At 44.9% G+C, this 16,933-nt stretch overlaps 1 protein-coding gene across 2 annotated transcripts in view; it reads right to left on the bottom strand.

Annotated features, from left to right (window-relative positions):
• The window catches only part of RGS12 (regulator of G protein signaling 12), a 61,516-nt gene extending 46,202 nt beyond the window's left edge, over window positions 1–15,314 (bottom strand). Inside the window, exons 1-3 of one of the 2 annotated variants that reach the window (XM_053458229.1) lie at window positions 15,146–15,314; window positions 6,980–8,943; window positions 4,151–4,267 (exon numbers count right to left, since the gene is read on the bottom strand). In XM_053458229.1, coding sequence (XP_053314204.1) covers window positions 4,151–4,267; window positions 6,980–8,833 — 1,971 coding nt within the window. In that variant the 5' untranslated portion in view covers window positions 8,834–8,943; window positions 15,146–15,314. The remainder of the gene's footprint in view (window positions 1–4,150; window positions 4,268–6,979; window positions 8,944–15,145) is intronic. The other variant, XM_053458230.1, reaches the window with a different exon arrangement.
• Window positions 15,315–16,933: the final 1,619 nt, after the last annotated feature.

The raw sequence follows: 16,933 nt of genomic DNA, 5'->3' as shown, positions 1-16,933 counted from the left end.
ATATACGGGTTTTACACCAAACGTGCTCTGTCCCACGTATGTTTTTTTTTAATTCCCTTACTGCTATGCCACTTCTGCTGGGAGGCTGTTCCATTATCTACCACCCTCTCAGTAAAGTAAAACTTCCTTACTTTCCATCGAAGCCTCTGACACCCGTGTTAGATTATGACCTCGTGTTGTAACATTTCTCCTCCTTTGAAATAAACGTCCCTCCTGTACTTTGTTATAATGATTCTGACATTCGATGGCAATTTCTATCCTCCAATATATAAAAAACGAACCTTTCCTTTACTACCCTCCGTTTACTCCGTCTGCCCCTTTTTATCATCTTTTTATGAAATTCTATATACACTCTAATCCGACCGGCGTGGAGCGTCTCCCCGGCTCCTCAGATCGCCGATGAAACGCCAGCGAGCACAAAAACAATTTAGTAGAAATATAAGAAAAGAAATCTGCCGGGGGAGCGAGAATTACGGTGTTATACGAGTTCAATTCCATCGCAGGAACTTCACCTCGATAGCCGCTCAGGCTTTATTTCTCAGCCAGGAGAAATTGTTTTATTGACATTTGTACTGGTCCCAGTGCGGCCCACGGAAGAGCATTAACCCCTTGAGCACCAGCACTGGGAACGACGGTAACAGGGATCATCATAGTGGGAGAGGCGTTATTAAGAACAACTTTCCCTGCCGTTCTAGTTAATATTCCTCCTTAGGTGAAAGTGTGAGACAATTACCTCGTCACGCGGATTCTTCTCCATAAAATCATGGAAAGCGATAGCTCAGCGATTATTAAATGCGAGGCTGACTTTCAGAGATCAGAGGACACAATAAACCCAATTCAATTTCATTGTAAAAAAAAACACGCAGATGCTCGTCGGGGGCATTTAGAACTTTTAATTGATTTCTAAAAGACAGCGTGTTTGTCACCGAGGGGTTTGGAATAGATGGGGGTCGAGTAAGCAAAACGTGGTGCTAAAGTGGAATTTAATAGCGTTCGCTACCAGTTTCTAAAATCATAGGATTTATAATGAAACTTTATTCTGGTTGCCACAATTTGATCAAAATAAGTTTTTGCATGACATAATGTTTTCAGCAGCTGTATATTTGCGGTTTGTGTGAGTTCCAGCGCTTGTATCTCAGCCCAATCTGCTACTAAACACACCGACTTCCTATAACACCAACTGTGTTAAACAATAGAACACCTCAGTCTTAATCACCCAGTTGGGCACTTTGACTAATGAAAGTCTATGGAGGAAGACTTCATTAGCATTGCCATAAGGAATCAGCTCAGTGGTGGTTTAGCGGGAAAACCCACACAAAATATCACAACGGACAATAATGGCAGCCTCCAGGTCTGCAGATAAACGAAGTTTATTGGCACAACAAAGGAGTGATGGGAGTGATAAAGGCCCATTGGAACACAGGAGGGATGAGAGCGATAAAGGGCCATTGGAACACAGGAGTGATGGGAGCGATAAAGGGCCATTGGAACACAGGAGTGATGGGAGTGATAAAGGGCCATTGGAACACAGGAGTGATGGGAGTGATAAAGGGCCAATGAAACACAGGAGTGATGGGAGTGATAAAGGGCCATTGGAACACAGGAGTGATGGGAGTGATAAAGGGCCATTGGAACACAGGAGTGATGGGAGTGATAAAGGGCCTCTGTACTCCTCTGAAGATATTCCATTAAAAATAAGCCGTTTCCAGCTACAATACTCATTTACAACATTAACTCCGTCTGCGCTGGATTTCTCATCTACTTCGTGTAGTGTGTTTAGTTGTATGTTCTGACGGTAGAAGATACACATCGCGCTCACGTAAGGGAGTATGAACAATGCACGACCCACACACTAAAGCAGGCCAGACCTTGGATTACATACTTAAACATCACAATGAAAGCCACTTAGCTCCAGCTGTAACATGTTAGAAGCCATGGCTTGCTGCCTTCTGAGACATTTCCAGCCCCGTGCTGGTCTACAGAGAATTCACTGAATGAGGAACGGCCTCGTAACTGGAAATACAGTCCTTCGTTATGGACTTTTGTGTTCCCGTTCCACCATTGACTGATAACAATGGCCATCTTGTTCTAAGGGTTTTGTAGAGGATTAAAGGGATGGGAGCCTCTAACATTCAAAAGAAAATCATAGTAAAAAAAAAAATACACATAGTTACAAGAAAGCAGAATGAAAAACCCTTAAAGAGACGGCGATGCCTCCTATATCCAAATCATAGATCCTGCGCTTTATACCCCAATGTAAGAAGAGAAAAAACAAAACACTTTTCCAGTGGCAGTCTGTTTATTGATGCGCTCACCACCTCTATTCAAGTTTAACCCCTTAATGACAAAGCCCGTACATGTACGGGCTCAAAATGCATTGTTTTCAATGAGTTCAAGACCGCCCATTGTCCTTAAGGGGTTAAAAAATAAGAGACTGTTTTGTTTCTATTAGCCATTTCATCTAGATTGCAAGCCCTCTTTAGCGAATGCATCGGTTCTTCTTATTCTGTGAATTCTAGTTTTGTCAGACCACTTTTTTTGTAAGCGCTGCATAAATAGTTTGCACTATAAAATAAAAATATATACTTTTTTAACAAAAAAGAAGACAACAGTACTATATTGTAGAAAACATTTTTTGTCAAACTTGCTAGGATAGATGAATTTAAAGTAAAGGGGAAAAAAGCATAATTCTGTAGCCATGTGCCAAAAGTAGATCAAAATAGGGATTTTATGCACAAAATCTAAACCTGGGAATGTTTCCAATGGAATTTAAAGGATCTAGACAAAGAAAGCTTAAAGAAGGAAACATGAGCTTTACTGCTTCCATTCCAGATTTTATACATTATTATTATTTATTGTTTTATATAGCGCCATGCCGCCATCATATTCCGTAGCGCTTAACATGCAATTTAACAATGATAGCAGCGTCACAGTGAGCCGCGCGCCAGGTTTTACCCCAGAGAATACGTCGCAAGTTCAAAATTTGCTCCATAGTTCCACATACAGCAAAAATATAACGCATCATATGTGATCCAGGGAAATAAGGGTTAATGAGCACAGTGTGGTAGGGGGCGAAGATATCAACACAGCGGGCGTACGTATAGAAATGATTCTGCCGGAAACTTTATCAGTGGTCTTATTGCCATAGCAACCAATAGAATCATCCAATCAGAAGAAATATGTGCAAACTCTCAAATGAGAAATGTTCCAAAGCTGCTGAATAATGAAAGGTCTGCAAAGAATGAATCTAGGTAGCCGATCCGCTGAACTGCCTAAAAAGTAAAGCAGTTTTTATTTTTGTTTTGCAGTTCCAAGCACAGCCACAAGGGGCACCAGAGACAACGTGAAATACAATCTGAAACAATCTTTTTTAAGCGGCTCTTTGAGGGGACAGCCTCGGTCAATGAGAAGATAACAGGGAGACAAAGTTTTATGGATACCAAAAAAAAATGATGTTTGGACAGGGTCTCAGTCAATTAAATTATTCCACCTGTTCACAGGCAGGAGTATCATAATACCCCGGCTGCTTCAGGATAGGTAACTATGGCTTATATACTTAGCAGAAAAACAGTAAAATCTGACAGAATGCCAAGGAAAACTACAGAAACCAAGTTCGATGGTAACCTAATATTGCTGTGCGTTGCGCATGCAACCAGCACATTCCAATTTTCCCTTTAAACGCTGAGAGAAGATTGAATTTCTTTAAAATGTCAAACTATCTACTTTAAATTATATAGCTAAAATATAGAAATACGGACGGTCGATAAGAACCATTTGGCCCATCAATTGTTCTTTCTACCCTTGTACGACATCAGCCTGGTTTTATGCCCCTCCCAGGGATGCTTAAATGCCCTCACTGTATTAACCCCTGCCACCTGCAGCGTTAACCTTCTAGTTTTCTGCCTAATATAGTCATATATATCGAGTAAGATCATCTAATCTAAACGGCCATGGTAAAATAAGAAGTCTACGGGACGTTACACCACCAATCCCTTGACAAAGGAAATATTTGGAAAGAAAATATAAGACTATATATATATATATAGAAATGTGTAAGGAAATAAGACAATTGGTATACTGTATAGTGTAAACGAAGATTCCAATAAAGAAATATCTATAACATATATCTTATATATATGTGTAATCTTACCTCCAGATCATCTAGAGAGCGGGTGATGCTAAATCTTTTGGACCTTCCAAATGATCTTCGACCTGACGAGCGCTGCGGAGCCCGGTCCAGTCCAATCATGTGGGCAAACTTTGAGCTCTAACAAGAAAAAAATACTTAATAATAATAATAATAATAATAATAATAATAATTACAACATAGTAACAAAAACATTGTCAAGGTGAATACACAGAAGGGTAATGCAAGCTGCGGTGACCTCACCAATACAGAAATACAACATATATAACATTACTGTTAAACGCATGTTCACTGGGGTTTATTTGGTCACAGGCATATATCCCAAGTGTCCCTATTAAGTAAAGATTATCCCTCTTTCCTTCCTATTTTGATGGATATGAGTGTATCACAGGGTCCCGCCCCCCTGGTGCGGAGGGGGTTCACGGAATAGGAGAAATATTTATGCTGCCCCTCTAAGGGTTAATGACATTATATTGTGTTTCTGTTAAGTGGAGGAAGCAGAATTAATTATTATTATTATTATTATTATTATTATTATGTTCAACGTCCCTCTTCATCCTCAGCTTGCATACAGTAGGCTAAGAGTCTTGGGAGTTGTAACTGAAGAGCAGCTGGCTATCCTTATGCCTCCTATATGTTCCCTTAGACTTAGCACACGCGGTATATGTGCTAACGAGGCCGGTAGCTCAGTTATATTGCTTTTTGCCGGACGTTGCTGCAGCAGTGTGCTTTATATCGGGTTTCAGCGGCTTTCCATTTCTCTCTGTAACAGGAGCGCGGTGCTGGAGCCGAAACAAAGAGGTTTCCTGTTCGCTGCACGCTCGTGAAATTGGTGACGGGCCCGGGACATGAGCTTTACCACCAAGTCACGTACAGTAACAGCGTAGCCGGGTAAGGTTTATTCAATCAACACAAACCGTTTGTACAAATATACACAACACAACACGGTGCATCTTGCATATTACACAAAATCCCCCACACACACACTGGCACTAAATCAGGTACATGGACATCACATATACAATTGTCGAGCAGATGTCCGGAATCGACTGGAATTACTCTAATCTTGTCTAACTAAAGACCAAAGAAACCAAAAAATATCTAGGCGCAAATGAAGCTGCTGAACATAAAGAGGTATAAACATTATAACACTTCATAGGAAACACCAGACATTCGGCAGAATCCCCCCCATATGCATTTGCCCCTCTCCCAGTTACTTGCAAAGATGGAATAGGCAGGCTGCTTGGGGGGGGGGGGTGGCAAGTTGTTTGGAGGCTAAGATGGCACATACCAGCTGTTTGGGGGCACTGACCAGCTGTTTGGGGGAAATGATGGCACACAGAAGCTGGGGGCACTGGCAAGCTGTTTAGGGGAAATGATGGCACAGACAAGCGGTTTGGGGTCAAAGGTGGCTGGCTCTGTGGGACATGGTTGTGCTTGGTGAAGTCTGGGGGCCCCCGTGGTTTCTAGGTACAGCCCTTGACGGACTGTTATCAGCAACTGTGCCCGCAGATTGTGATCCTGAACCCGGTGCCGCAGTGCGCATGTTCTAGGAAATGAACAGCAGCAGCCACCAGGAAACGTGAACGTAAAGAGGAACTGCCACCAATTGTTTTTATTATTACTAGTATCAGACTGCATATCAGCCGTGCGTACGACTTCTCGCTGTTATCTAAACCCAATCTACCAGGCGAACACGCCGACTCCGTACCGCGCTGCCTGCGGGAAGCAGATTTGTGTCTTTAATGTATATGAAGCCTAAAACCCACAGCAGCCCCCGACATATCCACGTGAACTAAGCTAAGTGGCAAGGCACCAGGCGTTATCATGCGGCCCAGGAGTTATCATGCGGCCCAGGAGTTACCACGCGGCCCAGGGGACGTATCAGAGAACAATAGCAAGAAGTCATTTGTGAAACAGACGCCGCACCGTTCCGCAGTGGAACTTGTATATGGGCTCTGTGTGTGTGAATAGTTTCAAATCTCCATCCCCCGATCCTCCACCGGCTCAGATATTGTTTCAAGAATTATGTACAGCGTCTGCACTTAAAACCCGGTCATTCTACAAAAAAATAATACTCTGTCTTCCGATGCCAGAATGCTACAAAAACCCCATAATAATGTACGAGGCTGGCGTTCAGCCAGAACACAGCAACGGACTGCAGATGGTGCCCTGCGCGTTGGGAATTGCCGCTATTAACCCTTCGGGTGCAAGGGGTCAGGGCAAGGGGTTCGTCTGCCAATTTTCAGAGTTTTGCTATAGTTACATTAAGGCAACAATCCTGTATACATTGTACACTTTAACGAGGGAAACCTATACATTGTTTCTTCTGGATGGGGTAAGCTATCAAAAGATACCTAGTTTAGGGCAAATCACACACCCTATCACATGATATATTTTAAAAAAAAATGGGGGGGGGGACCGCAGCCCCTAGGTAGAAAATACATATGCCTCCAAGCATGCCGGCCTTTTTCCATCTCTGGCGAACCCGCTTTCGATAATGATAGGAGACGAAGTCAACAAAAAAACATTTTTTTGTTTAAAAAATATATTTTAACTATTTATGGTATTTTTTTAAATGGGAAAGTGGGTTTACAGGGGGGGGGCTTGTCCCAGATTCCTGAATGTTAGCAGGGATCAGGATTTCTTTTGCCAGCCAGCCAATAGATTTTTTTCTTATATGGGTCGAAAGGGGACACTATTGTGAGCTATACAACTTGAGTATGATGTATACTTGCCCTATACAAATGTCCCTTATGCAGCACAACATCCAACTATAAAAATAACACTGACAATTCTACACGCGAAACCTCTTCCAAGATCCAGTCTTACCTTTCTATCCTCCTTGACCTTCTTTGAGGCTTGAGACGCTCCAAAAACATTAGGAACATCGAACACTTTTTTAGACCAGTCATCCTTGTGAGCGGAAAGCGGGGGCTGGGCAAAGTTCCCCTCCACGCGGTACCTGTCCGCTGGGATTTTGCTCATCGGCGGGGGAAGCGTGCTGCAGTTCACACTGGACCACCCGTCGGTAGACTCGGCATACGACTCCTGGTCGCTAACATTTCCATGTTGCCAGTCCCGTATGACATGAACAGGCAGCCACTTTTGGCCTCCTACCTCCATTGCACTAGCCTTTTTCGACGGAGGCATTTGCCCTCTCGGAATAACCGGCACCTCGATACGGGCAGACGGACCCAAATGTTTCTTAAAGTTTTGTTGTTTATCAGCCTGTATTCCGAGGTACGAGAAATGGCCCTCTTCTTCGTGACAATAACCGTTCCAGTGCGGCAATGACTGATTCGGCGCCCTCTGTGTCGCGTTTTCCCACACTCCATGAGGGACATGTTTGGTTGGAGCCGCTCCTAAATCGACAACAAGGACTCGATTTGTTTTTTCCTCCTGGTTGAAATTCCCTATTCCGCTGTCACTGTTGCTACTCGTACTGTTGTTCTGATGGGCGTCTGCGTCGTTATCCAGAAAGGCTCTTGCTCTCATGCCTTCGATTAATTCCCCCATATCTCTATAAAGAACAGAGATAAACTGCAGAACAGGCAAAGAGGACGGTGGAAACTCTAAGCAACCATTGGTGTCTGGATCCGGGGTACATTCAAACCGGAATCTCCGGGCAACACCTTGATGTATTTTGTGATGGAACAACTCGGGGTCTACCATGAAAACGTGGCACGATGTCCTCAAAATCCCTTCTTCCTCTTGAGCCAAGCTTTGGTCATCGCTGCTTTGCATTGTTACCAGTCCAAAGAACCTTCGATCATCAGGGCACACTGCGCTAAATGCCAGCTTTTCTGCGGGGTACACAGCCACGACACCTGCTTTGTCGGAACAGAGCTGGATACTGTCGTGCATGATTTTCATCAGTACCAACGAATGAATCTTTTGTTCGGCCCGAAGTCTCCTCATGCAGCCACGGATGGCCTGTAAGCTGTCGTATTCAAGATTCGAACTGGTAGAAGGGAGTTCAATTGAACCAAGGTAGCCAACGACCATGCCCACATTTAAGATACTCGCATCCAGCTCAAAGTCCTCTAGGTTCTGCAGTCCGTTTGAGAAGAGACAGTCATTACTCAGTACCTTGGATACATCGTCTCTCGAAAGCACGTGCGTGTTCTTTGCTTTCTCCCTTCTCATTTCATAATGTGAAGCCGACATGGACCTAGACCTTTGTTTCGGGGCATGGTTGCTGGGCTTGCCGGCACAATTGCTAGGGTTCTCAAAGATCATGCTAAATATGCCACCCGACTGCATTTCCTCAACGACCCTCTTGGCTCGGTTGATGCCCAGCGCCTTGGAATCCGGCCTGGGTTTTAAGCAGGTTTTCCCTTCGTAAAAAGCCACCTCCTCGTCACTAGAACAGGAGTCGACGCGATGGATCCCTTCAGCGATGACCATATGGAGAACGCCAGAACATTTTCCGATCAGCTTTACCACATCTTCATGGGAAGCCTTCTTAACGTTGATTTCGTTCACGGCACATATATGATCCCCGGGTTTAAGACCCACATACTCGGCCGGACTTTCCTTAATGACGGTACCGATGACGCACGGTGCCTGTCCAGATACAGTAAATCCATACCCCGACCTTCCTCTTGCTACCTCCACGCTCCTGAGTCGGGGGGCCGCATGCATTTTCAGTCTGCTTTTCTTGGGATCGGCAGACCTGTGCATTTCCGGAACACGTATGACGGGGGCGACGCTTCAGGAGATAATATGCTTTTTTCACAAAAAACACATCATTCGCACGCAGTCCGATTTTATGCAGCGGGGGCCGTAGATCCCTGGAAATAAAAAGCAAAGAACGCATTAACACCAGTTAGTAAAAAAAACAATGAGAAAAACATGCTAAAGCATTCATTAAGTCAACGATTCATCTGAAGTTCTGGTATTTCTAATTACAACGCGTACTTCTTACTATGCTAATGAGTCGCCAGGAGGAAGTCAAATATTTGGATCTGAATGGAAATGGATTCGTTTCATCAAAACATGTATAAAGGTAGAACGCCCGTTGCCGTGAGGAACGTTTGCTTAGTGACCCATTTACTATAAAAGCTTTATTTAAAAAGCAAAACAAATTCCCTACCGCAGCACCGAGCGCAGGCTCGTCTGAAGCGGGTCCCCAAATTCAACCCCCTCAATCAGGAAATGTACAGGGACGCCATCAAACACACGGTGCGTGAATTATATAGGAAAACCTTCCACGTGAACCACAACTCCCATCATCCTGGGAATCCTGGGAGTAAACAGCGCTGGCAGAGGCTAAGGGGGGGTTATAGTTCAGCAGCAGGTAAACCGCTACATGTTCAGCTAAGCCATTACATTTATAATCAGGGACACTTTGTTAGTATTTAAATACGTATTCAATAACTAGAGAAGCTGCAGCACCAGGGCTGCAGAGCACCACCCCTCCACTGTGCAGTTTTCATGCCAGTTTTGGTTGGTTAAAGCACCCAATCTCTGGCAAAGTATCCTCAATGACTTCAGTGGGAGCGCGGTCTGTGCAAGCACATGGGGGTCTCGTCGTTATGCCCCCTGGAACTTTTGCGCAAGCACGCTCTGGAGCTGGCGAGTATTCTGCTGCCCCGAGACACCATCGGTTCATTCACCGTTATTATTTCTTGTTTTATATAGCGCCGTATTATACCGCAGCTCTGAACAGAGTTAAACCATAGTTTTTAATATATATGCCACAAAACCAGACAAATCCACCCAGCTTGCTTTCTTCCTGTGAGCTTCTTTTTAATGACATATAATGGGTTTCTGGGACTATGAAGCTTCAGAGCGAATGCCACAAATTATATTTATACTTTAGCAGTGAAGACATAACCTTGTAATCAAGCGTTTGGCCAGTTTTGGTCCTATTTTCATGTTAAATGCACATTGATGTCATGAAATCACTAGTCATTGGCGTTAGAAAACGAGACTTCTGTTTCATTTAACACGGCCTCTGCTGGAAGCAGGGAGCATACTTAAGTATGCTTCCTGCGCATGCTCGGTATCACTTCCATTCAAGTCATCAATGGAACATAAATCATACATCTGATTGTCTACTAATACCACTGATTCCATGCAGCATCAACAGATACACGCAGCACCCAGTTACACGCCTAGGGCTAACACGTCTAGGTATAGGATGACAATACAAGACCACCAGAAGGAAGACCGGGAGCCAATGGCTGCGGTGTGGCTTCAGGAATCCAAATTTATTATTCTGTTCTGCAGATTATCAGTTTCTATGTCACTGAATGGTAGAAAACGTCATTACCGCTTCCTTCTGTACATTGCCATGGACGGGATTTCATTCTCAAGCGCACATATTTCTAGAAGTAACCCTTAGTGAGCTCACTACTGGATACGTTTTCTACTGGCCACCCGTCACCAGGGGTCTTTTCAATAAATCCGGACCAGGGAACCGACACCGGAACCGGAAAGGAAAGCAAGACCCGTCATCCTCCGTCACTTCAATGACAATCAATGGATGACAATAAATGTGGTTATCTGAGCTCTTCTCCATGAACGTGTCCATAACACAAGGCGCAGTAAGGTGATCCTGTGACCAGAAGCCGAGGTAAATGGGATTTATCAATAATAATAATTGTATTTTTCTGTAAACTCCCTATTTAAATTCAAAAGCAATACGTACATTTATTTTATACTGCCCATCCCCCACGCTAATATCTTTTGCATTGCACCTGGACAGAAGGTTCACGGTCTGAAACTGAGATAATCCAGCGTCCGGGGCACTGGCAACCGTCCAGCACCAGGGCGTCCCCCCTAAACCGATCCTATTTCCCACCATCCTTCCTGGGCGATAGGGAACTTTTATTATGTTTTCTACGAAGTGATTTGCACGCTCACCAAAAGCGTTTTCCAGGTAAATGATTAATATTGTAATTATTATTTTAAGCGGCACAGGCAGCTGAGTTATTTAACCCTTTTCGTGCCGGGAACTTGTGGAACACACTCTAATCTTCTTATCTTGACGGACTTCGTCCTACAATCCCGGGCGCCAGAACACGGCACAGGAACCCCTCTCCCATAAACTACCGCTGGGTGTTAAGATATTCAAGTTTTAAATTATCCATTCCCTGTAACACCCGTTTTATACAGATCACCCACCTCCAGGTATTCCAAGGGTTAATACCCTTGTCACTCAAGGATAACCCCAAGGCTGCGGAAATCCGACGCTGGCAGGTAAATTAATAATGAGCTAAGCTCGGGATCCTCTGTCGCTTGTGATAAGGGCGAGACAGGTAAAAGTGCGTAAGCTTTTAAATCCAGACGGGAATCTTCATCTGAAAACAAAAGGCTGCCGCCCGACGGCCAAAGAGACCGGACTGGAAACACTCGGCTCATAAAGAATAAGCAGCGCACCGAGCAAGATTCTGATCGCAAAAGTACCTTTCAAACATAATAATAATCAAGATGTCAACCAATCAGTGACCAGCGTCCGACATGTAATTTGCATATTACTGCTGCTTATCGCAAGCATAGCAAAGAGTTCAAGTCTTTCTGGTTTATTCACTAAAGGGAGAACGTGCGGGAGAGCGAGCGGGAGAGCGAGCAGGAGAGCGAGCGGCAGAACGTGCAGGAGAGAGAGCGGCAGAGTGAGCGGAAGAGTGTGCGGAAGAGAGTGTGCAAGAGAGCGAGCGGGAGAACGTGCAGGAGAGCGAGCGGGAGAACGTGCAGGAGAGCGAGCGGGAGAGTGGCGCTTTCCACTCCCTCACTCCACTTTACTTCATGAAAGACAAACGCCGGCAGGTTTCTCCAGCAGAAAGGGATGAGCTTGCCCTGTATAATGGATAATTTAATTTTAAGAAAGCTCTGGAAATCGAACTTCTCGTATTAAAACTTTTTCTGCCACTGTCAGCCACTGTGTAAATTTTGATAGAAAAATAACAAACCATAAAAGGTGAAATTATGTGTTTGCCCGTCTAAATTTAACTGCCGAAACCCGACCAACAAACACCATAAAAAATACAATTGAACACTATTTTTTTTAAAGGGACCATTTCACTTTATTGATATTATTTGTTATTCTGTGTATTTTCTTCATTACTGAGACTTTGTGAAATACAGCTTAGTGTACGCTAAAGCCAGAATTACCGCTATACGATACTTTAGACACTAAAAATACAGATATCATCAAACCAATGACATCAGTTCCAAAACAAAGAGCTGTAAAGAACGAGCGCAGAGAGGTTTATTGAAGGTTTAGTACAATGTAATCATTCAAATTTCAAGCAAATGAGAAATTTATTATTTCAGACTGCATTTTTCAGAAATAATCATATGAAATTTAATTTAAAAGAAAGACGGCTCGACGCATCTCATTAAGTCAGCAGTCCGTCCGTCTGCATTCCTACGAGTTTGTTTTCTCGTTGGCCGCATAACACAAGCCTTAAATCAAGAGCCCACCACGTCCAACCCTATCAGAGGAACACAGATACCTGCTATTCTCCTCTGGTCTCCGTGGAAACCGGCAAACACTAACACACACGATCTGCTCCGTTTTGGTGCAATTGTCTGGTACCTTTTTTTTTTTTTTTGGACCGCCCCTAATCAACTGGATTTTGTAAACGGTTTGGTGCGATATTGTTGAATAAACGCCCGGTATGAACAGTTTTGGTTTGGTTTATCAGCCCAGGAGCGAGTCCAGGCGAGGCCGATGGCTTTTCAGCAGCACCATTGGAGAAGCCAACAAATAAAATCAACATGATTAGGAAGGGAAGCATCCCTAAAACACGTCATAAAAGGTTGTAACATTTTAAGAAGCTTGGCAACAATAAACATGAAGAAGATGTTTGTGTCCGGGGAAGAAGATCTATCAGGAGGATTTATTTAGCAGGAACCCAGGGCAGGTAATCACACGGGGTGTTAGGATATCACCTGCGGGGGACACTTTGTGGACATCTGCCCCAAACACACCACCTACATCCTGTTCCAATTACCCCAAGTCAAACAGGGAGCATTTAGGAGGAACGCGTGAAGAGAGCTCCATCTCCCAGTCCCCTCTATCTGGATCCATGTTACATTTGTGTTCATTTCATTTGCATCTAACGGAATTCACCTTTAACTCATCTGTGTTCCCGTCCCATGCGGTTGGATTCCCAAATGGATGGAGACCCAAACCGAGTCATGCTGGATGTGCTAGTGATTAGTTAACTTGGCCACTGCTCGGCCCACCAAGGTAACAGAAACAAAGCGATGGCCAACATTCTGCCCGTTTTTCTACAACTCGAAGTACGTTCCTCCCAGCTGCACTCAAGTGTCCACGGCTGAGTAGCTTAAACTCAAGGTCAAGAGAACAGGACATCTTTATATTCTGTGCTCATAGAAATATTGCCAGTATTTTGGCAACAGAAAATTTTAGGTATGGTCATCGTTAGCCCTTTGAGTGCGGTCACAAACCAGCTCCAGGTCAGCGAAGCCCCCCTGGAACTATTGCATGACCCGATGCTGCACCGGGCTGACACATCACCTGCGCGCTTAGGGGCTGCAGAATCCCTCCACGCATTTGCAAGGGTGATCCAACGGAAATTTTACGGGGCAACTCGGCTATCACACGTATTAAAGGGGATCTGGTGACCGGCGTATCCCTTCAGGAGCCCAATAAATGTTACTGTCACCTTAAATAAAGGCTGGCTGGCGATATCGGTAACATTATCGGCAGCCCACAATACAGACAGACGTATTCTTGGGTAAGTATTCTGTATCCTTTCTTTGTCCAGGTAAATAAGAAATATTATAGGCGGTTTAGCACTTTCACCGCGTAATAAAAACAAATCAGTACTAAAGCATCGAGCCTTTTCTATCACACGGCCACCAAAAGACATTCTAAGTAAAGATTAGCTGTGCTCACCCTGCGCGCTGCGATAACGCAATCTGTTTAAAAGGTTCATGACGCGCGTCTTCATTAATAGAATGGAGAAACATAGAATTAGACAGCCGTATCATCCGCCCATTGCTCCAACCTTAATCAGTGCTTGGCCTCGTCTTAGATTCAGCAGCCATATACCGGTCCCATACATGTTTAAATTCCCTTACTGTATTAGCCACTACCACATCTGCTGGGACGCCGCTCCACGTATCTACCACCTTACATTACACCTAAGCGTCTGACCCTCTCGTGTTAGATTATGACCTCTTGTTCTAACATTTCTCCTTCTTTAAAATAAACCTCCCTCCTGTACTTTTTTAAGTAGCAAGGTATTCTGAAACATTTCAGCCTGCAATGTTGGTTTTTATTGCATTCACTTTTTAAACGTATGCCCATGGGGCTCATGGAAATAAATGAATGTATATCCATGTGAAAAACAAAGAGTATAATGCAGGGTGAGTCACGGCCCATGAGCTTACAATCAAACCTTAACGTATTGTAAATAAATGTATACGTTATCGCCGTCAGTCTTATTGCCCCTTTAGGTGGGGGAAATGGAAAATAAACTGGCAGCAACAGTTGGCATGTTTCGCCGGCTACTGGAAGGAAGGCTGGGCACCTCCTCTTATACAAACAGTGTATCCGAACAGTAACAATAAACACACAAAACCATATTCTGCAACGCAAACAATCTATTAGGAATGCCATGTGTTTAATAAACAGATCCTCATCACAGGAGGCGCTGCCACTCATCAGATGTAACTGCTTTCTGGCCCAAGGATCCCCAAACTATTTATTAATTATTATTATTATTATTATTATTATTATTATTTGTTTTATGTACTATAAAGTTTCTATGAATAAATTCCATGCAGAACATATACTATATACTTTATACTGTAAGGATCCATCTGGCCCTGGATTCTGGCTGCAATAACAGTAAATACCGCACAGGGACACACAGAAGGCGAGGTGACATTTAAAGTGCTAACACATATCAGACAATGCAGAAGGCAGGGCTGCGCCAGGCCTCATGACATGTACAGTATACTCAGCCCAGGGGGGATCGGGCACACAATAGACCCTCACCGGGATCCTCTTACCTCGGCCGCAGCGCAAGAAATTGCCTTTATTCCCAATCACGGCCAAGACTCGCCAGCAGTGATCACAGATCCATTAACCAGCTGCAGCCCGGGGAGCAAATAGGAGAATAGATCGCATTTGAAAAGTTATCCCTCTCCCTCCCAGCCTTTAACTTTCTTCCCAGTTGACAATAGGCCCCTCCCCCTGCTGCCGGAGCTGCAGCCTATCCCCACCCCGTGTTGCCCCGCACTGCCCTCCTACCCGTCTCCAAGGAGATGCTTGTGTTGTTATGAAGGGAGGCATCTCATTGGGCCACATGCGGGAGCCCAGTAACCCAAAATCCCTCCTCCCGCCAGCTGCGGAGCGCGGACCCCGCGTGTCTGTCACAGAAGTCACTACACAGCACCTGGTGCTTCAGCCAGAACTCCGGGGGGCGGCGCAATAAAAGGGTTAACACCCGCGAGCGTACTTCTTGTACCAGTGAGCTTACATTCTAATCCCCAGAGCGTGTTTGTGACAGGGAAGCACCGCTTTCCGAGCGCCCGCTCTCTATTGCTACAGATGGAGTTATTTCATAGGGGGGCGGGTGAGGGGTGAGCGGTAACCGGTTATAACAAGAGGCAGCGGGACTGCGCTCGTAACGTTACTTCTCACTGTAACCGCCTGCCTACTGCACACAGTACACTGTCATACAACGCAGGCTTCCCTGTTGCCCTTTCGGGGAGCAATAGGAAAGGAACTGCCCTCCAGTGCATTGGTGGCAAAGAGGCAGGCAGTAAATCAACTATTCCTCGGACGGTTGCTGTGTCTGGTCACGTGGCCGTGCGCCCTTCTCCGGGTAGGGGGCGGTGACTGGGACAAACGTATTCAAACTGCCGAATCCGCGTCCTCGCTGTCACTGCAAGAGGGTTAACCCCATATCTGCCGGGTTCATGTCACGATAGGAATACTTTCCCAGTATCGTAATATACAATAAAAGAAACCGAGAGTGGGAAGAAGTGCCCTGTTGGTGTAACAATGCATTGTATAAGTTAATGGGGGATGGCACGCTGTGTATTGTACACTTACATTAACAACTTAACATTTTGTGTGTGCAAATGACTTCACGCAGGCCTGCGGCGACGGCAATAACCGTATTCCATTCAGGGCCCCTCCACGCGGACTGCGTTTGTATTCAGCCTGCGCGTGTCGCTCTCTGCCCCCCCCTGATGTCCCTCTGTTTCTAGGATCTCCAAATGTTTGCGCACGTTGTTTTCCGAGCGCATCGCCCTGTTCTCTGTAATTATCTGTATGAAAACTGCAGAAAATGGGTTTATAAATTAATAAAAACCTTGGATACGTAAATAGCTATCAGTCGGTCGGAACATCACATGAAATGTCTTGGTAGAAGCGTCACTCTGGCCATAGAGAGTGTCGGTACGTATGTGTAAGGACATCGTACCCATGCTAAGTTTACGGAGGACACAACAGGACCCTTGTCTGGCTATTCGCCAGCTGTGCATGTGCAACACCCAAATGTAGCTTTGTAGCACTCAGATGACTCCAATGGCTTTAAGGGGTTAAAGGCACCGGTGGCTTACTAGAAAAAAAGAATTTTAGCAAACGATGCCATGTGTTTGCGTTTCGGTTTCCAGGGAGACCGGGTGAGAACGGGAGATCCGTGGCAGCCTGGATCTGAAAGGCCAAGCGTGGCCCGGTGAGCGGCTGAGTGTGTTTACTCATCTGCGACTGAAAGACGGAGCAAACATTACCGACGATTCACAGCACGGGGAATCTGCCGGCAGCCCGTCTTACCTGTTTCTGCGTTC

Source organism: Spea bombifrons, chromosome 1 (genome assembly GCF_027358695.1).
Source record: "Spea bombifrons isolate aSpeBom1 chromosome 1, aSpeBom1.2.pri, whole genome shotgun sequence".
Taxonomy (NCBI): Eukaryota; Metazoa; Chordata; class Amphibia; order Anura; family Pelobatidae; genus Spea; species Spea bombifrons.
The sequence above is the reverse complement of the archived record's forward strand: the minus strand, read 5'-3'. Positions and strand labels throughout refer to the sequence as shown.